This window comes from Megalobrama amblycephala, linkage group LG9 (genome assembly GCF_018812025.1).
Source record: "Megalobrama amblycephala isolate DHTTF-2021 linkage group LG9, ASM1881202v1, whole genome shotgun sequence".
Lineage (NCBI taxonomy): Eukaryota > Metazoa > Chordata > Actinopteri > Cypriniformes > Xenocyprididae > Megalobrama > Megalobrama amblycephala.
In genome coordinates, this window is record NC_063052.1 from 33,904,633 (window position 1) to 33,926,975 (window position 22,343).

The window sequence follows — 22,343 nt, forward strand, 5'->3', positions numbered from 1 at the left end:
GGGTGGCCAAGCTTAGGCCAAGGGTGGCCACGGCCACCCCTGGCCACCCCCTGGCTCCGCCCCTGCCCATAGGTACGTTTTTCTAGGTTGGCCTTCATTGACGTCGATGTTCATAATGCGTTAAGGAATTAAGGATGCTGATTTTTAGAAGGCAGATTGAGATGGCGAACAGGAACATGAGTTATGTCCAAAATGACGCACTATACACTATGTAACTCATTCATGTAGTGTATGAATTTTATAAGTTTATTTTTGTCATTAAACATCGGTGTGTGGCCTTGCGAAGTGTCCAGCATTCCACACTTTCTTTTTTCCGTTAATTTAGTGTATCATCCGGGTATTTAAAGTGGAATTTTGTCTTTTAGGAAGTTTCTGTGTGAACGCACTACTCGCATTATTTGTAGCCTACTTAAAAACATCATAACATATAGTGCATAAGTACGCGAATTGGGACGCACCCATGGTGTAGCATTAGTTGTTTGATAACAAGCAAAAGGCTTATTACGTGTTCTGATGTCGTAGAGTGATAGCGCATTAACATTCTTATGCATCGACTTGTAAATGAGCCTGTATAACTAACTCTTCCACTTCTTCTGAATCAGTTTCTTCTTCAAACATATGGATGAATCAAACCAGTATTTCCACTTGCCATTGTGCAGCATTTACTACAACTAGAATCCAGGTGTTATAGTATACTTTACCCAGTGTCGGCGCTGTGGTGGAGAAGGAGGTCTCTGCGGAACAAAAAGGGGCGGTTACCAATTTTGGGGTGTTGTCACACTGGAATAGGTGTTTTTCAACCTCTTTAGCTGATTTGCTCAAATCGAGTGGGAGATTTCCGGAAAAACAATAAGAGATATTGTATATGAATGTAAGTGTATTGTTTAAGCTGTTTAACAGTTGTTTAACGTTTCTTTTGCGTGAATATGCTTGCTAGCCTGTTTTTTTTTAAAAAGCTCCAAAACAGACATAACACTCACACATAAGCATCTTAAATCAATATACTAATCATTCCAGATAATTTACCTCAAGCATCTGCTTTGAAGTTCTCAGAGGAATAAGACGCGCACCGAAGGAGAAGCATTTCCATTGGCTCCAGTTTGCCCGTATTGGCCAATCACAAAAGTCGATATTGCACAGCCAATATTACTGAATATCTCACTATATTTTATTATTATAATTACGCTACGTTTATATGGCTATTATATTGTAGACTATTGAGTGGATAAAATATAGAAATCCTTTTTAATTAAAAGTAAAATATATATATATATATATATATATATATATATATATATATATATATATATATATATATATATATATATATATATATATATATATATATATATATATATATATATATATATATATATATATCTATATATATATATATATATATATATCTATATATATATATATATATATATATATATATATATATATATATATATATATATATATATATATATATATATATATAATGACCCCTCCCCCCATCATTCAGAGGCGATGCTTCTTCGTTGCTTTGAAAAGTGTATAGAGGGTATGCATCGACGTCACTTTTCCGCCGAAAGCGCGCTCCCTCCGCTGGACTGAGTGGCAAAAGAAACTGCTGCGTGACTGGATTTAACAGGGAAAACTGCGAAAACGCGAGTAAAACTAACGAATTACACTAAAGGTTGGAATTGAATGTGTTCCTTACAACTTGTCAAATAAATCTAATCCATGGATATTGACATGCAGCCAGGAGTCGTGTTTCCTGACATTTATATGTGCCTGATTTCGATGGGGAAATACATAAAGAAATCTGCCTGTGAATATTTTATATAACTACAATATAGGTAGGTTTAAATGCGCGTAATCACTTATATCAATGTTATATCGTAATATTGTCCAGCCCTAAAACATATATAGTTTTATAGTATAGTTTTTGTCAGTGTTGTTGTTTATTGAAAAACATCCAATTATGCAGAATATAAGATGGAAAATATTTAATTGATCAGCTGTCAACATACTGTGGTGTAGCTGCATGGCTCATTTGAATTGCCAGCCTGTTAAAATATGAACAAAAAAATCTAGACTTTAAACCTAGCACAACGTTTTATCAATCTTCGTATTATTTGCAGCTTTTCTATTTCTTAATGTGTGTCCATAAGAGAGAGAGATAGAAAGAGATGTTAATCCGTTTATTACTTAAAGCTCATATTTTAACGTATCACAATCAACATGTGTAGAGTTTTATATTGACATTCTTAAACATTCCGAAGTTTGATATTTTCTGATAATGACTGTCGTCACCAATAACGAAGCTGTATAACAAACTTCTGTATAACAATAATTGTGATATTCTTTATAAAAATAAGTCATTGTTTTTTCCAGATTGGGTGAATAATAATTTTATTTTGGTCTCTCAATTAATTAATGCTGATGGACACTTGTATTCATATTCAGAATTTCTGAACAAATATAACATACCTGTTACTCCACGAGATTTTTCTATAGTAATGGATGCTATTCCTCTTGGAGCAATAACTCTTCTCAGAGACTCAGCTAGATCTCACATTTCTTTGTCAGTTGCTCATCCTTTTGATACAATGATTGGAAATGTCTGTTTCTTATCCAACCCTTCTGCTCGGAATAGGAGAATTAGACAGTTGTTTCAGAACGAGATTGCTTCTCTCCCCTATATTATGTCCTACTGGAATGGCCAATTTGTTAATATCCCATGGAAGAAAGTGTGGACTTTGTCATCTAAATATTTAATAACCAATAAGGTTAAGGATGTGTCCTACAAATTACTTCATCTTTTTTATCCTGTAAAGCTTTACTTAAAAAAAATGTTTCCTGATATTGATTCTTTATGTTCCTTTTGTGGTGCTGTAGACGAATCTATTTCTCATCTCTTCTGGGAATGCTCATATACAAATTTGTTCTGGAAGGATTTCTGTATTTTTGTACGCACATTTTTATCACAAAGTTTTTCTTTATTGTATAAAGACGTTTTATTTGGTTTGCACAACTTTGATAAAGATGTGAAGGACCAATATTTTTTTTATAAATTTGTTTATTTTTCTAGCGAAATTTTTCTTACATAAATGTAAATTTCAGGGTGCTAAGCCTTACTTTTTTATTTTTTATAAGGAACTTGAATCCTACATGGATACTCTTTTTACATCCAGCAGCTCCAAAGCCCTTAAAACTGTCTCATTGTGTCATCTGTATGGCATTTTCCTGATTTTGTAACACGCAATTGTACTCTCAATTGTATTTACCCCCTGGCATTGTTTACGAATGTTCTTAGCAATGCAATAAAAAAAAAAATAAAAAAAAGAAAACTTCTGTATAACAAACCGTGACTTCACAATCAGTCCTAATCCACCCAAAGACACTGAACACCATTGAGACAATAGCGATAGAGCCTTAGGTGCACAACTTTTTCTTCATAAATGTAATACATTCTGATTTATAAATTTGAATCTACGATGAGATGTCAAAAATAAATCTTTAACAAATAAATAAAAATTGTCCGATTACCTGTGGCAGTGGTTTTCATGAGTTCACATTTACAAATGATTGAATAGAGTAAAAATAATAATAATAATAATATGCTAAGTGTATTTGGTGTGCTGTCCAAGCATTTGCATTCTCTTGAAATGCAGACATCCAAGAGGCGGACAATTACTAGTTTAATTAGTGACACTTAGCCTACATTTTAAAACCTTTATTTTAATATGGAAACATAACACCTCATTCTACAATATTTCTATGATTAAATTGCTGACTCCTCCCCATCAGCCAATCAATGTGTGTATACTCCATAGCAACGAGGTCAACCCCGCCCTTACTCTTAGCTTAAGACTTCTGTCTATTCCTTAGTAAAAGTTGGTCTCAGCAGCTTTGTGAATAGGTTTTAAGAGAAAACTCTTAGCTAAGAACTTTTACTGCTATTTAGGAGAACTCTTAGTGGTGAGATAAAATGTTTTGTGAATACGGCCCCTGATTTATAGTCATGGGCCGAGAATTCTGATAAGCTGTCGGACACAGGCTGGGCCGGGGGCCAGGCTAGGACCTAGATTTGAGGCCCGTGCAGGGCTCTAATTGTCAATAGTTCAATGGCAATGTTTGTTCTTCTCATGTAAACAATAATTCCTACATATAAATCATTAACACCACTGTATCACATACAGGTTGAAAAAAAGTGATTTTAACATCCACTGACATTGACTAAAGTGTCATGGATGGATTTATATGAACCTACTGTGCCAATGGTATTACAAAATAAACCATTTTATGATTTTATTTATCTTCTAATGGTTGTACAGTTTTTTTTAGCATAATAAAGTTATGTTGTTTTCAATGTCAGTAGTCTGTTGTTGTTCTTCCTCGTCCTCTGTGGTTTGCGTCGTTGGACTTGATCAGTCAGTTTATAAATAATTTTTTGGATGAATTTAGATGTTGATTAACAAACAGATAAACTAATGTGTCATGTGATGACATTGTTTCAGTTCCTTCATTCCTGGCAAGTGCATCAGGTAGTGAGTGATCTGTGGGTTTTATTATTTCCTGTTAGAGTTTCTGTACAGAGATCACTAAAGTTTCCTTATTTAAAACACCTTATTCTTATAATTATATTAAAAAAAACTGCCTACAAATAATTTTAATTAAGACATCTTGGAAAAAAACCTTTATATTCATGGATTAAAGGTGTTTAAATAGGAGAAGAGCCAAAACAATTCAATGAGCTTGGAGATAAATGATATATAGGCTTGTAGTAATGAACCAGTAGGGTTGAGGTGAACAGTACTATATGAGATCTCATGAATTTCAGATGGCTGTGAAGTGGTTGGAAAAAGTTTGGGTCACTAGTTGGCAGAAGGATTCAATATTGTTGGTGAGAAGTGAGATCCTGCCCTGAATCTCACAAAAAATAAAGGAGTTATTTTTTACCATCCAGCAATTCTCTGGCACCCCATCTCCACCTCGGTCTCCTGAGCCATTGGTGTTATTTGGAAGTCTTCGCCTTTGGCTCCACTTCCATTGGCCTTGTCTCCATCGGTCTGTCCCCCTGGTGTTGTCAGCAAAGTCTCAACCATGGTGCCTCCCTCTCTAAACTTCCCCATGGGACATCGTCCTGGCTGCCCTCTGGGTCCCTGCCTGGCTCCTCCCACCATCATGGTCTCTCCCTCTGTCATTTCCACCATTTCCTGCCCTTCACCTGTTCTGCATCTTCCTCCAGAGCCCCTCCCCTCCCTCGACTTTTTTTGTTTACTTTTTTTTTATATTGATTACACTTCTATTTGACATTAATTTTGCTCCTCATGTATTTAAGCCCTGTATATATTGTTTTCTCCTGCAATCTCCTGAGTTATTTGTGTGGATTTAATAAAGACTTTCATCGTGCGTGTTACTACAGCCACATCATGACAACTACATTCTACTTTGTATAGCCCATTTATCATTACATACCTGTAAATCTTTGATGACATAATTTGGAACTATTCTATTTGTTTAGGTGTGATTAGTCACCCTACCAACAATTAAGCACAGTATTTCAATTGATTCATCTGACATAAGCAATTACTTGAATATACACAAATGTTAAAATGTTAACATTTTTCACATTTTAACTTAGCTATATGATTTTAAGTTTTATATTTCACACAAAAAAAGAAGCCTTGGCAACATATAAGTTAAAAACTGACGACAAGTGGACGACAACAAGCCTACTTATACATTGACAGTCAAAGCAACCTGAGATGGATACGGCGATGTGGGTTGCCAGGTTTTCACAACAAAACCTAATTGCTACTCAAAACTAGCCCAATTCCGTTTTGGCCAGGGGGGGGATTCTAAATATCATTTTATTTGGGGACGCTTAAACCCGTGGCAACTTGACATGCAGCATTTTAGATTAGTGAGTTGATCAATCCGACTCATGAACAAATCAGGAGACCGTTAAAAGTCAATAAGATCATTAATTGAAGATCATTAGTTGAATTTGAGAACCGGATCAGTTCAATTCATGAACGGTGAACAAATCATTTTCAGAATGTTTTTGTGAACAGGATCAGCAATTAATTGAAATTATTTGATTTAGAAGAATGGTTTGTCATTAAAGGTCCCGTTTTTCGTGTTTTTTTGAAGTTTGATTGTGTTTATAGTGTGCAATATAACATGTGTTCATGTTTCGCGTGTAAAAAAACACAGTAATTTTCACATAATTTACTTATCTGTATACCGCTGTTTCCACTGTCATAAAAACGGGCTGATGACTTCCTTGTTCTATGAAGTCCCTCCTTCAGAAATACGTAACGAGTTCTGATTGTGCCAGCGGTTCCTGTGTTGTGATTCGACAGCAGCTTAGCGCTCCTTGCCCGGAAAGGTCACGCCTCTTACCATAACGTGGAGATGCACGCGCTCAGTGTTATTGTAAACATGTCTTTAATTTTACCCTATCAATTTGAGCCGGAATCAGACCCGGTGATTGGACTGCGGGATGAAAATAACAGCGTTTCGACGACATGGCGACAAACACACTCTACAAACGCAACTCTTGTGTATTCCTGTGGGCGGAGATTAGTCAAAAAACTGTTTTAGTGACGTCATTAAAGAAGGAAGTAGAGGGATGTAGTCCAAACTGGCCGTTTGATGTAGGCGACTTCTGTTAAATAAAATATCTCGCTTGGCATTGAACTTTGAGCTTTAAAATTTTACAGATTTTATTTATACTCTAACAACAACATTACACACTAACTAAAGTTTGAAACATGGGATCACGAAGAACGGGACCTTTAAACCAGCGTCATAGCCTACTTCTCTAGCATGAACACATAAGAGCTAATGCCAAAGATTTCGGTGTATAATGAATAATAGGATATAATTCTTATCTGGAAAAATAAATTCAGATACAGATACAACTCTCAAGTTGTATTTCTGTTTATCTACTTTATCTACGGCCCACAATCTTGGTGACAGGTGTTCAGCAGGTAAAACTTAAGTGGTGACTCAAGATAAATATTTAAAATCAGATAAAAATGTATGGTTAACATTTACAGAAGAACAATCGACATGGGGAGAGAATGTTTCGAATATGAGATAACGTCTGTGACACATCCTAAGCATTTCTTTGGACTTTATTGACCACGTTTTGGCTATATAGCTAAGAAGATATAGCTAAGGTTACAATTGATAGCTAAGATTACAATTGATGTTTCATGTGAAATCAAAATCGGTATCAAAACTCAAAATTAAAAAAAAAAAAAGTGAAAATTTAATTTAACAATAATACCTTACAGAAATGCATAACTTCACAGAATCATATTAAAGGACATAAACATAAAACCATTGTGTTTGTTAAATATACCATTCATTACTTGATATTAATATATTTATTTACCTGATGCAATATATTTTTAATTATCTCTATTAAGGACAATACGCTAACATGGACAAGATGCTCGTGCCAGGCTATTGTAAATGAGAATATTGTTCTTAATTGATATGTCTGGTTAAATACAGGTAAATAAACAATACATAAAAAAAAAAATCACATGAATAATTCTGTTTTGAAAATGCAGGCTTTTAAAGCCTTGCCAAGTTTTCTTTCAAAGCCTTGCCAAGTACGTAACAATGAGAGAAATGCCATCATTACCACCGTTTATGCATAGAAATCTTGTTTATCAGCAGAAGCTCATATATGGTTTTATTTTCAAAGTCTCCACCATGAACACCTCTGCTGAAGTGAGTCAAACTTCTGTCAAAATAGTGATGCCAGTGTCCGTCACTATTTGCTCCAAACCCAAAAACATTAACCTGTGTGAGAGATTGAAAAATTAAGACATCAGTGTTTGCAATGCACTCTCTCAAATCAACATTTAAAAATTAAATGAGCTTGCGCATGTTCATACTTGCTAGTGCTGTAATACAGGGCTAATAAGAAAACAAAAGCTAACCACAACTAATCCAGCTCCGTAGAAATTCACACCCTTAAAGGGTTAGTTCACCCCCAAAAATGAAAATATGTCATTAATGACTCACCCTCATGTCGTTCTACACCCGTAAGACCTCCGTTCATCTTCGGAACACAGCGTAAGATATTTTAGATTTAGTCCGAGAGCTTTCTGTCCATCCATTGAAAATGTATGTGCAGTATACTGTCCATGTCCATAAAGGTAATAAAAACATCATCAAAGTAGTCCATGTGACATCAGTGGGTTAGTTAGAAGTTTTTGAAGCATCTAAAATACATTTTAGTCCAAAAATAACAAAAACTACGACTTTATTCAGCATTGTCTTGTCTTCCGGGTCTGTTGTTCATCCGGGTTCACGACTCGGGTTCAGTGAACCGCAGCGCACCGCTGACGTAAGACGCTGCTGACGTGTTATCTGGTGCGCCAGAGTTTCGTTTACAGTCTGAGGGAGACACACGCTGTATTCAAGCTATTTTTTTTTAAATGGTGTGTATTCAAGCTATTTTTTAAAATGGTGCCTAAGTGTGCATGTCGCGGATGTCCTAATCGCCAAAAACAACGACATAAAAGTGCATTACCAACGCTGACAGATGAAAGGATTCAATGGAATCAATTCAGTGGAATCAATTCAATGGAAAGGATTCCGGAAGAGAATACAATGCTGAATAAAGTCGCATTTTTTTATTATTTTTGGACCAAAATCTATATAAGATGCTTCAAAAACTTCTAACTAACCCACTGATGTCACATGAACTACTTTGATGATGTTTTTATTACCTTTCTGGACATGGACAGTATACTGCACATACATTTTCAATGGAGGGACAGAAAGCTCTCGGACTAAATCTAAAATATCTTAAACTGTGTTCCGAAGATGAACGGAGGTCTTACGGGTTTGGAATGAAATGAGGGTGAGTCATTAATGACATCATTTTCATTTTTGGGTGAACTAACCTTTAATTCACGCTCCAGTTATCATCATCGCTATCTGCAAATCAAACTTTAATTTGCATTTAGCTAAGGTTAAATACAAAACAACAACAATAATGTTAATGGCACACATACTGTACGACATGCTCATGGTTTTCATTAACAGTCTGTTGGATTTTGCACACTAAGTCTGTATCTGAATATTTGTAATATGAACTACAAGTACACTACCATTCAAGTACATACCAACACTTTTATTCAGCAAGGATGCATTAGGTCTTTGAAACATCTGAGCCCTTTATTGTGCAGTTTACATTGCATGTATGAACAGGATCAGCGATTAATTGAAATGATTTGATTTAGAAGAATGGTTTGTTATTAAACCAGCGTCATAGCCTACTTCTCTAGCATGAACACATAAGAGCTAATGCCAAAGATTTCAGTGTATAATGAATAATAGGATATAATTTTATCTGAAAAATAAATCAGTCTGTTTTCTCTCAAGTTGTATTTCTGTTTGAAGAAGGCCCACAATCTTGGTGACAGGTGGTCAGCAGGTAAAACTTTGCAAATTTAAGTGGTGACTCAAGATAAATATTTAAAATCAGATAAAAATTTATGGTTAGCATTTACAGAAGAACAATCGACATATGGGGAGAGAATGTTTCAAATATGAGATAACATCTGTGACACATCCTAAGCATTACTTTGGACTTTATTGACCACATTTTGGCAATGAATAGGACACAACACCATTGACTTTACAAGCCAGAAAGACGGTTATAAAAGCCTTTTTACAATCTTCTGCATTTATGGGGGCTATTTAAATAGTTTGCTTGAGGAGTTTCCCATGAAAGAGTCAAAATATTCCAAATTTTTAGTATGTTCCTAACAGCTGGATTATCCAAGCACCTTATTGTGCACTGTTTACATTGCATATATGTCTGTGTCAGCATCTGCATAAAATGGTTATTTATTAGTGATCAAACTTGATATACAGACAAAAATAAATATACTGCAAAACAGAACAGTTTACTATGCCTTGTTTCATAAGTTAAGCTTGTGCAATAATGAATAGGAATAATGAATGCCATGATTTATAGACATGCCTCTAAATGGCATGTAAAACCAAAACGGTCCTTTTACGTGTCAATCAGATTGTCTCTTGCAAAGTACACTAGAATGGACTTCATGCCAATAGTAAATAGTCTGGCTCTGTGAGACAAAAGTTGGAGGAACTGAAAAAATAGACAAAACATCTACCTGATCGCAGATGTGCAGGGCAAATATTAATGTAATGAAGCCAGTAGAAGGATATCTGCCATGTTTCTCCAGCCAGCTCTCATAGATGTATTTCATGAATGCAGGATGGATGATCATCACCTTAAAGAATAATCAAAATATTCAATACACTCTTAAAAATACAGGTTCTTTATTGGCATCAGTCTTTCCATGATTGCACAAAAGGTTGAAAAAAAAATGATTTTCACACTATATGCCCATTCACACCAAGGACGACAACTATAAAGATATCACTCTACAAAAATTGTTCTAAATATAATATAATAGCAAAGTCCACACAACAACTATAATGATAACAGCACAGAGAAATATTATTGGGATCACTTTCAGAATGATTTTTTTCTAGCTGATGAACCATAAAAACACTGACAGCCAATCAGATTCCATCGTGCTTTAAAGAGCTTGAGCATTTAAAGCTGCAGAAGACAAAACTAAACAGTTTCTGTTTAAAATAAACAGAACAATATTGTCCACTGGTGTGGATGCTAGTTATCGTTATAATCAGAATCAGAATCAGAAAGAGCTTTATTGCCAGGTTATCCTTATAGTTATCATTCTTGGTGTGAACAGGGCTTAATAAAAATGTTTCTGTCAACTCTTGGAACCTTTACCCTTAAGAGTGTACACTTCAGGTGACTTAATCATGCACATTTTAATGATTTGTTCAGGAATATGATTCTTGATAGATACCTTGTCTCTATCTGCATTTACTGTAGGTCTCACTCTAATATAAGTGCTGAGGAACAAAGATTCACTGCATTAAGATAATTGCCATGAAATGTGAAAGATGCGTGTCTGGAAGCTTTGAAATAATCCTGTAAGCGTGTATTGATGAAATAATTGTACCTTGTGATGTGTCTAGTGGTGAAGACACTGATGAGCCAGCGCATGTCTGTAATCTTAAAGGGCAGAAGCACCAGATGGGTGGAGTTATCCACATCGACAGCGCTCTCGGGATACAGAATCCGGTGAGTGGTCTTAGATCCCACATCATTCTCGAAACCCTTTGTCGGACCCTTATTTATCCTGAGGTAAGAGCATTTTTAACAATCATCTTTGGTTGCATACATTGTAGAGACTTCAAAATAGAAAATAACATACCTTATGACAAAGTCATGGCTGTCTATTAGTTGACCATAGCGGGATCCGAGGAGGTTCCCAGAGTTTCCCACCACAGCACAGGTTCTGCAGCGATCTGGACCAGCGTCTGAGTAGTGTTCTTCATCGGGAAAGAGAGAAAACAATTTGTCCACCACATCTGTGTAGTTGACTTTAGAGGATTCAGATTGTAGACCCTATACGAACGTTAAAACACATGAACGGGTTTAAGAGCTTTCAGAATCTTTGTGAAGAAGTCACATGATATGGATTTTTTTTTATTATAATATTAAAGTTTTTTGCACAATAAAAAACATGTATGCAGAAAACCATAATTTACAGACAAAACATTATGAGATCATTTACTTAGAGTTTGTGATGCAGCTTCTCTGATACAGTTCTGAAACAGTTGGCTGCTTCGTCTGCCAACAAAAGGTTTCTTTGCAAGCTCTCCATTATGCCTCTTTACAAAGCAAAATGCTCTGAATAAACATAATTCGATCCGGAATGCAATTAAAATAAGCCATACAATTGTTTTTGACACTGGGATCTTTCTGAAGTCTGTACAGAGACGCAAACTAGCTGTTTAAACGGGACGTCTCAAAGCGAACATTCTTTCACTCTTCCATTTGTCCTGTTGTCAGCAGACTCAAGCGCGTGGAGTGTCAGAAACTGAACGCGCATCTGTATACTGTATCCAGTGCAGACAGTGTCAGTGATTATGATGGGTTCTATTTACTTTTGACACAATGCTCATATCCAGTGTAGGCAAGTGTCAGCTGTTAAGGAACTGAACGCCAGTGGGTGGGGCCTATGATGCGATGACGTAATTCCAGGGTTGTCTGGTTTTCACAACAAAACCAAAGACTATAGAATAACAAGACATGTCACTCATATTGTTTTGAATGGGAGAAAGTGCAACGCGCAACATGGTGGAATAAGTGCCTTCTAAATAAGAGCCAATTGCCGACTGGTAATGTCACAAGCTCCGGTTCCTATAGAAACAGTCAGACTCGCACCTCCGAAACGAGGCACAAGAGATGCGCATTTAGGTCCGTGCATGCGCATTAGCTTGATCCAGCCTGAAAAATAAATTTTTTTGTCATGATTTGAGCGTTTAGAAACAAAATTTATGAGACCGTTTTTGTCAGATTTCATTGGTGATTTCAAATATGAAATTTAATTTACAGCTTGGCAAACAGCTTTGGAGAATTTGATGTTTCCCCATTCAAAGAGATAGGAGCTGCACTTGGATGCCCGAGAGGCGTTTCAAAGATGGCTGCCGAGTGAAATAACTTGTCTTAAATGGACTTTGACAAAACCCACCCAATTGCTACTCAAAATTAGCCCAAAACCATGCTAGCTCAAATGCATTTCAGGGGAGCCCCATGGTAAAAAATTGTGTATATTCCCCACAATAAAAACACTGGTATAATCATTGATGTCTTCCTCTGGATATATTTGCCCATGTGACATCACCGATCCTATCAAAATGAGCCATTTTTGGAGCTTATTTAAATAAATGCTTTGTTTATAATTAGGAGAACATTGCTATGAAATTTGCAGGATGATTTAATAGTACAAAGACCTGTTATATGTTAACTGAAGGCAAATTTGATTTCTCATGTCAAGACCCCTTTAAAATAAAATGAAAACAATGCTAACATAAATTGCATTAAACTTTGTTTAAAGTTGGCAAACAAAGTATTCCACAACAAAATATTTATATAATAAAGAATACTTAAAAAAAGTAATAAATTATATCAAAATGGTGCCATTGTTTCTGCAGAGATTAAAATAACTTGAGAATTAACTTAAAATTAATTCCTTTCCATATTTATAATTTCCCTTGACCTAAATAAAGCCCAGTAGACAGTTATTAATTAATGTATTTTATAAAGAATCAGAAGTACACTTTTCACAAAGGTGATAAATTAACTGTTCATTTTAATTACTTTAATTATTTTAATTTATTAAAAGATCTAAGGAAAATGCATTAATAATATATGTGTTTGTATAAAGGACACATTGTTGAAACACACACGCACACACACAAATAACAGAAAATTGTTGGTCTGTGCTGCCACTATGTGTTCAACAATCAGAACTTCAGCTTCTGGGAAATCCTTGCACTGGAATCTCTGAACTGATAAAAGAGTTGAGATAATATTATTTTATATTAAATATTATTTTATTAAGAATATCTGAGAAGAAATGTCTCTTAAAATGGGTTGAAGTAAGGGCCTACTTCTTAGAGATATTAAAAGGTGTGTGGGAATCCTCAGACCTCTAAGAGAGCATATGTATAGGGCAATTTTCATTATTTGTTCAAAATAAATCGCTGGTGGAACAAATGGTAAGATCCAAGTGAATGCTTAAACAGATAGTTCACTCAAAAATGAAAATTTTCATTTACTCACCCTCAAGTTGTTCCACCTGTATAAATTTATTTATTCTGCTGAACACACACAAAAAAAGAATTTTAAAGAACATGGGTAACCAAAAAGTTGATGGGCCCCATTGACTTCCATAATATTAAAGAAAAAAATACTATGGAAGTCAATGGGGCCATCAACTGTTTGGTTACCAACATTTTTCAAAATATCTTCTTTGGTGTTCAGCAGAAAAAAGAAACTCACAGAGGTTTGGAACAACTTGAGGGTGAGTAAATGATGACAGAATTTTCCTTTTTGGGTGAACTATCCTTTTGTTCATTAATTTAAAAAAAGACATTTAATGTCACAGAAGTGTTTCTACTTTTTAAATTCATGAAGTTGTTCACTTGTCATGAAGTTTATTTAAACCAAATTATACTATTTCAGACATTATGATTTTTACTAAATTATTAATTTATTTACTAATTTATTAATTCAATAATTGGTGACACAGATATAAATCTGAACCACTTTAAGCCTTTAAAATGATTATAACGCTTTTTAAATTATTAAAACGTCCAGTCCCTAGACTTTACTGTTGCCTGATGTCATTATTGATGTCCTTTATTTAGTCCATATGGCAACCTACACTTGAGCTGATGATTTTCATATTTTTTCTGCAAATTAATGACCCAGTTATGATATTTATTAACCGTGATCAAACCAACCTCAGTCTCTTGATTTTCAGACCTCCACGTACCTTCCACCATCTGTAGACATCTGTCCTCAACACACTGTTTCTCTTGTTCATCAGAGGCGGAACTGTGGGGTTGAACCGCGTGAAGAACCAGTCATCATCGTTCAGATCCCGGACACATTTATCACAAGCGCACAAACCTCCTTTGGTGGAGTCAACAGATGTTTTGAGTACAGTATAGATCACCGCGTTTTGGAGGAGCATAAGAACAAAGATGCTAAAACGGAAGAGCGCTGTGATGTACGGAGATCTCCGTTTAGTGAAGGAAACCATATTTTCAGCTGGTTGAAGAGGGTTTCAAATCCTACAGCCGAGAAGAGAACAAATATATTAGTGTGCAATTCATTATTACACTCTTAAACATGAAAATATGGCCTTTTCCGTGGGTGTTTTTACCTATTTTGAATTTTGCACCCGGGTTCGATTGATGTCAGAGTTCGGTACGTTTGGATGATGTGAACACTATCTTCTGAACTCGGGTGCGCACCCGCGAACCGTACCCGAGTCCACTTAAAAAGGGTGGTCTGGGGTGCGGTTCAAGTGAACTCCGGTACGGTTCGCTTCTGATATGGATGCAAACGTACCAAATTGCAGAAGTGAACCGCTAATAATGCCGTATAATTTGATAAAAATATGTGTTTGTGTGTGTGTTTCACTCACTTTCCCGACTAGCGTGACTGGCGTGCTGCAAACAGAGAGCTGTAGCGTAGCTTTTCTCATTTCTGCTCGCCTTCAGCATTCTACATTCGCAGCAGATAGACGCAAGAGCCGTTATGAACAAAACCAACGGTTCAAAAACAAAAATATAAATGTGAGGAGAGCAACATTATGCATTTTGCCGCCTTCTCCTGTGCCATCGTTACTAAGCAACGTAGTAAACAGCTGCTGGTTTTATGACGCAAACGAACCACGGGTCGGACCTAAATAATATAATGTGAACACAGTCCAGTGGGCGCAGGGGGAGGGGGGAGCAATCGAACTCGGGTTCGGTCCAGGCAATCTGGTATAATGCAATCCCTATAGTCCTTTGCCCTAAACCTAATCATCAAAACTAGTGCCAACCCCTAACCCTTACCTTAAACCTATCTTTAACCTTCTAACATTATCCCTAAAACAAAGTCTTAACAGCACTTTAAAGGGGTGTCAGAAAGTGAGGACCGGCCAAGAGGTCCTCATTTTACTTACTTTGTCATGACTCTAATCAGACTGGTCCTCACAAAGATAACTACACCCACACCCACCCACACACACACACAAATGAACTGAAGACCCATTGTATTACATTTAATGACACTGCATGAGTGTTCAAACTGAAGAGTCGTTTTGCAGTATGTAACAAAGAGAGAAACTGATATTAATTAAAAGGAAATAGTGTTAACCTACCAGATGTTTGGAAAAATACACAAATTTTAAACAATCTGGAATAATAGCAATAATCCTGAAGAATGGGTGTCAGATGTGTGAATCTAGTGGTAGATGATCAGGTTAAATATGAGGGATGAAGCAGAGGAGGGGTTTCTCTTCTACACACCTCATGATCATTACAACACTGTTTGCATTCACGTCTCTCTGATTTAAAACAACGCTTTAACAAGAACAGTAAAAAGGAGTCATTGTTTCCTCCCAGGGATGGGCAGTATTTATGATACATGTAGGCCTATTTCAAATACAAAATAGTATTTTGTAATTTGTATTTGATAGGGTTGATGAAAATGGCTTTGTATTTTGTATCAAAATACTTTAGTGTTTTGTATTTTTGTATTTTTAAAATACTGTAAAATACTTTGTAAGAAGTCTAAATGATGACATCATAAAATTGTGGACTCTGATTGGTGCCAGAGACTTGATGTGATCAGAACAGAAAATTGATCCATATGGGAGAAGGTGGTCAAGAAACGTGCAGGCTGCCAGCTTTCTATTAATTTTTAGCATGAATTGCTATAATTTTTAACAGTCATGTTAAGTTTCATGTTAAGTTTTGGTGTTCATTTTGGTAGCCTAGGCTAAATAGTATACCAATTTACATAATGTTCTTGAAAACATTACCGAGCAGCAACCCCCTATATTTATGATTAACCATCAAATGATTAATTGGTTAAAAACTAGTTGCTATGAATACAGGTGCCATCAGTTGTCTTCTTATAAATGAGTTGTTGTCATTGAGTCAGTGTTGCTGAGGCAAAGTAGGCCCTTCATTACCAAACACCAAGTAACTAAATTAGGATACAATTAGGAGTCATTCGCAAACATTAAACTGCTGGTTACTTTAAAACTAAATTTCATCTGGGAGATCACAGAGATATGTGAATATTTGTTCTGTTAAAGCCACAATATGTAAACTTTCGCCTCTAAAGATCGCTAATTCAAAACAAAGGCGAAGCTCGATGACACCTTGATTTCACGGAATCATGGGATGTGTTGTCTTCACGTCTACAGCCAGTGGAAAAGAATCGGGATGGGACTCAGGCAGAAATCATGTTCATGGAGAGATTATTAACGTTACTGTAGTATGTCAGAGCAGGACCTAATGCTGTGAGAGCAGTAACAAGCCCACTGGAGCGATTACTAATGAGAGACGAGTGCGACACACAGCTCGACAGCAGCGGATCTTTTATTATGCCACAGTCGCCATGGTTAAAGCAGCGCTGCTTATCATATTAGATACATTTGTGTGTTGAAAGTTGGTATAGTGTGTAACGTCTGGACCAATCAGCCACACAATTATTCATTGTATTTAATGAATTAAATGAATAATGAATAATAAACTCACTCTCACTATCAAAGTTCTCTGAACTCATCCCCCTAAAACTGTAACCAGCATCCCAATGTTGCTAGCACACAGGCCAACCTAGGTGTCCTGTTACAGTTATATGGTACTTTTATGATCCAGAAGAATTCTGGAGAGACTAGTGACTCATTCTTCCTGAGAAGGACAAATAAACTCTCTTAATCCTATGTATTCTCTATATAACCACTTGGGAAATGTATAAACATGTATCCAATTTTCCCATCTCATGACTTTCCTTTTATAGGCTTTATTCTATGTATTAATTCTCTCTTTTGAACTATTTTGGTATTAATGTTCCATAGTTGCAAATGTATAGTTAACTGAGATCACATTGGCAGCATGTTTGGTATCTACGGACTCCAACTTTAATTTCCTATTTGGTAATTTATGTTACATGTTACCAGGGTTCGAATTACAAAGTGGCTTTCGGGGGAGCCCGATTTTCCGATCCTCCCTGACTGACTTTAACGCTTTTGGTGCATGTTAGGGCATTTAAAACAATAGGTTTACAGTAAACCTATTGTTTACTTAGTAAACTGTTTACTTTAAAACGCAAGCGTCAGTCAGTGTTGTCAGTGTTAGGGCAAACAGCTCTGTCCACGGTTCTGAATCAACCGCGCTTAGGCCTACATCATGCAAATCATGATAAAAAAACAGAATAACTCACATAACAATCATAAAAAAAATACATCAATATTAAATAGGATTAGGGCCAATCCTCACAAACAGATCAAGTAAGTAATTCCATGATTCTTACCTTAAATCAGAAGTGACCACAGAGGCCTGGGGTCTTCTGTCTTTGCTTTCCGTCCTGTAACCCAGGATGTTGAGGGTCGGTGACCGGCTTTAATCCAAGATGATACAAAAGGCAGAGGGTCAAATTGCTCCAAAGGGGGTCCATTCAGATCCACGAAGAGAAGCGAGGAGAGGCTTTGTTCACGCAACTTGTTGCGATACTTGCTGTCAGTAGAATTCACGGCAGAAAATCCCCTCTCACACTCAGCTGAGGACGGCAAGTAGGTCAGACTTGCTGTTTGAAGTTTGACAAGCGTTTTCCCTGGTGCTCTGTTTTGCAATTTAAAGTCCCGGAACTCCTCGACAGCCTCTCGGGCCGGTTCTCCCAGTGTTTTTGCCAATGCTCGAACCTCAGTTTCCCCATATAGGATACGGGCGCTATGTTGCTGTGGCCAAAAGCGTTTATCCAGCGGTTTCAGCATCTGGACAAGGTCCGGTTCGGGCAGTCTCTTCTTTAGGCTGTTGATAATAGACTGATTGAACTGAAGACGGTTTATCTTCGGCCTGCTCTCTATAAGCTCAACATCTTTGAACAGGCCAGTCGATATGCGTTGTTCGGCTTTTTGTGTGGATTTTCCTCCACTTGCTTTCATGGCTGTCAAGACGTCAATGGTCTGCTGAATGTGGCAACTTGCATCAACTAAAGATGTTTGTTTGCGTTGCAGTTTTAGCGACAGATTTTGTAATTCTCGCAGTACATCCTTCATACATGCCAAATCAGCCAAAAAACCTGTGCTTGTAAGGAGTTTGTGCAGGCCCCTGAATTTCTGCCTCTCTGTGTCGCAGCGAGATGTGTCTTCCATGGCTGTTCTGAATTGGTGCGCCAGTGCAGGATAATCGTTCCATACTGCCTTCACAGTGCGAAAACTACTAGCCACCCAACGAATTGTAAAGATTTGACCTATTTTTAGGATTTGCATGTTCAAACCTGTAGCTGCCTCCTGGAGCAAACGGGCGTTTTTTGATGACTGGTTATAGAGGGCGTAAAGTTTTGAGATAAAAAACTCAAATTGGTTACATCCAGCTACTTCCTTAAGTGAGTCTTTGACAGCTAACTCAAGTCGGTGAGCTAGACAGTGTATTGACTGAACTTTGGGGAAATCTTGTTTGAGTTTAGTGACGAGTCCGCCGACTCTGCCCGTCAGTACCGCTGCTCCATCCGTTGCAATGCAGATGAGATTTTTTCCCAGAAACTCATCATCCAGTCCCGCTTGTCTCAAGCTTTTCCTCAAACTTTTGTACATCGATTCGGCATCCGTGCCTTCTGAAAGCTCAACGATATCTAAAAAAACATTATCCACTTCCCCCGTTCCTGTCATGTCACACCGCACATAAATGATCATATAAGCCAGGCCATGAACTGTGCTCTCATCTATCGTGATACTGATTCGTGATCCCAGTTCTTTTATTTTTGAAACAAATTTAGCTCTCATTTCACTGGCGATATGTCCGATTATTTCAGCACAAGCATGGTCTGATTTGTGCACATTTCCCACGTTTGCACCATTAAGTTTTTGAAGGGACATTACAGCAGGGAGCTTTCTGTAGGCCATTTTTTCCTTGGCCACCATATAAGCAGATCTGAAAGACGTAGCTGTTTCTTGCATTAAATTAGCATTTACTTCAAGTACCTTGTTTGGGAGCACATCCTTTTCCTTCATCTCCGAAATCTCAACCGCTCTTTTGTGTGCCAAACTGTCCCGATGCTTGTAAATCTTTTTCCGCAGGTTATTCTGTGACTCGCTGCTGACCTCTCCATTCATCCATTCCTCTGACAGATGTACTCCCGTTGCTCTTTCGGCGAGCAACAGGCTTTTTGCCTCCATGCATACTGTACATCCTAACTTCTGATTTTTGGAGTAGAGCCATGTATTCCTGATTCTCCACTCACTCCATTGCTTTGTTGTCCAGTTGAAAGGTGTTGCATGATCGCCTGGTCCGCTGCAGGTCACAGCGGTGGTTTCTGGCGCCAAAGTCTCGCTATCCTCGGTGCTGGTGCTGTCACTAGCAGCAACTTTTAGCGGCGGCAGCGCCGACGGTATCACCGGCAAGCTAGTTGTAGCTGGTGCGCTGTCATCACTCCTCTTCGTTTGTTTTGTAAATCCAAATTGACTGAGGTTTGGCTGCTTTCTTTTTGACATTCTTATTAGTATCCACAGAGTGTTCCAAAAAACGAATAAAGTATGTTTTGAACTTGAAGTTAAGCTAACATTCAAATACCAACTCAGTGAGAAGTTCAAGTGGTGACGTAAACGTAGTAATTTCAGTGAAGCGCCGCCACGCATGGATGGTCACAGCAGGAGACACAGCGGAAAATAGTGTTCGGAAATAGTAATGTAATGAGCGAATAAACACACAACATTGACACATTTTTAATATCATCATTTATTTCAGGAACCTTAATGTACAGAAAATCAAAATCTATATGCGACACAAAAAATGGACAGTGTTTTAGAGCTCCCCCTAAATGTCTCAAAGTAGGCTTTCAGGGGAGCCCAGGTCCTTTTCAGGGGAGCCGAGCTCCCCTTAACTCCCCCGTAATTCGAACCCTGCATGTTACTAACTCTGTGACATGTTAGAATTATAGGAAGATAGAAGGTTATTCTCTCATTCATCCAATCCAGTGTCTTATGCTAATATCTTGCTACAGAACAAAGACTCGTAAAACTTCCCTCTGAAAGGGGAACTCCTTATTGGCTCAGACACCTCAAGAGGGTGTGACATCTTCACCCCTTATATTCACTGATCACAAGGAACCCCCTCTCTTCCTGCTCGTCCTCCTCTTCTTCTTTTTTTACTGACAAATGCTGACGTCAAGATGATGCTGTAAGAAGCTAGAAGCTTCTAAGGAACCCCAAGCTTGTGCCAGGCCTCGGCCTAGACCTTCCATTCACCAAAGATCCTCTGAATCCAACTGGTTCTCTTTCATCAAGACAATATCAGCAAAGATTCAACGGAAACCTCCACAAATTGCATCAGGACAGTTTTAATTCAACTTGGAGAGACATGCAAGTATCAAACTTAGTCTCATTATCGAATACATTGAGTATCCTTACCCCTTTTAAAGATGGGCCTGTTAAAACTACACTGATGGTTTGCTCAAGGCTGTTGATCTGCTGAAATGTCCAACAATGCTGTAACCTCTTGCTTCCTGTACTCTGCTTTAGCTCTCTCTCTCTCTTGGTAAACTGTATGCATGTATGTGTGTGAATGTTAGAGTAGTTTAAGTGTTTAGTCTAGTTAATAAAGTCTTGTTCATGTCACACGTAAGGTTGTCCGTGTTTTACGCTCATATACGGGAGTCCCTATTCATGTCGGTCCTGACTACAGGCTTTAGAAGAATAAGATTGTTATTTCCCATAACCTGGAAATGAACATTTCTTAGAATTAATAAACAATTAACACTGTGTGTTCATTGAACAACAGGTTAATTGATTGTAATATTAATTTTATTACATTAAGTTAATTTTATTAACTGATTAAAATATTAATAATTAATTATAACTAGTTATGATTAATTATTCATATTTATTTTGAGCTAATTTGCTACAAGTGCTACTCTGTGCGTTCGCTCAGTGGCTGCTTTGAGACACTTGTTGCACACTGCAGTAAAATAGATTGATATTAGTCATGGTAAAACATGATACTCGCGATAAATCAAGAAAACGAGATTCAAACAAAAAGACTTAGGGCCAGATTTACTAACAGCTTGTGCCAGCGCAAACCCTCTTTTGGCGTTAAAAAACTACTGTCGGGATTTACTAAAGACACGCAGTGTAAAATTAGCGCTGAAAACACGTGGACTGAGTTGTGTTTGCAGCTGACTTTATTGCATATGCATTTTTACGAGTTTCCCTTTCAGATGCAAAATTTATGGTAGGAGAGCAGTTAAATGAATCACACAATGTGATTTACTAATGTTTGCGCTCGTCAATTTACTGGTATTTACACCATTATTTAACGCCTTAAAAAAGCATGTCTGAACCCATTATGTGACATGGCTGCAATTGTTAATGTTAGGAGGAGACACCGCAAAGAACAGAGAGCGCATGAAAGAAGGATTATTCATTTCTTTGAAATGCCAGAGTAAGACCTTATCCAAACATATCATTTGCCTATATCTATAGGCCAACATAGCTTGGCAAACTATATTATACAGTATATGTGTATTTGTTTGTCAGATTACATGTTAAGTTGCACCTGTGTCGACCCACACCTGATGAGAACATCAGCATCAGGATTCAGCTCTGTTTATTTGCGACCCAACTCTAATTTGCACTGCTCTTGGTATATTGCGTTAATCATTATGTAAATAATCTGAGCAT

General features: G+C 37.2%; 1 protein-coding gene across 4 annotated transcripts; it reads right to left on the reverse strand.

Moving 5' to 3' along the window:
- Window positions 1–7,118: 7,118 nt before the first annotated feature.
- On the reverse strand, window positions 7,119–20,575 carry LOC125275765 (CMP-N-acetylneuraminate-beta-galactosamide-alpha-2,3-sialyltransferase 1-like). Of its 4 annotated transcripts, none has more exons than XM_048203021.1 (7): window positions 17,981–18,117; window positions 14,439–14,739; window positions 11,307–11,500; window positions 11,052–11,231; window positions 10,896–10,941; window positions 10,167–10,286; window positions 7,119–7,815 (listed from the first exon to the last, which is right to left on the reverse strand). In XM_048203021.1, the coding sequence occupies exons 2-7, from the start codon at window positions 14,706–14,708 to the stop codon at window positions 7,651–7,653; spliced, it is 975 nt and encodes a 324-aa protein (XP_048058978.1). In that variant the 5' UTR covers window positions 14,709–14,739; window positions 17,981–18,117; the 3' UTR covers window positions 7,119–7,650. The 4 variants fall into 4 exon arrangements, with proteins under 4 accessions (XP_048058978.1, XP_048058977.1, XP_048058976.1 ...); XM_048203020.1 differs by lacking the exon at window positions 17,981–18,117 and adding an exon at window positions 15,096–16,080; XM_048203019.1 differs by lacking the exon at window positions 17,981–18,117 and adding an exon at window positions 14,832–16,079.
- Window positions 20,576–22,343: the final 1,768 nt, after the last annotated feature.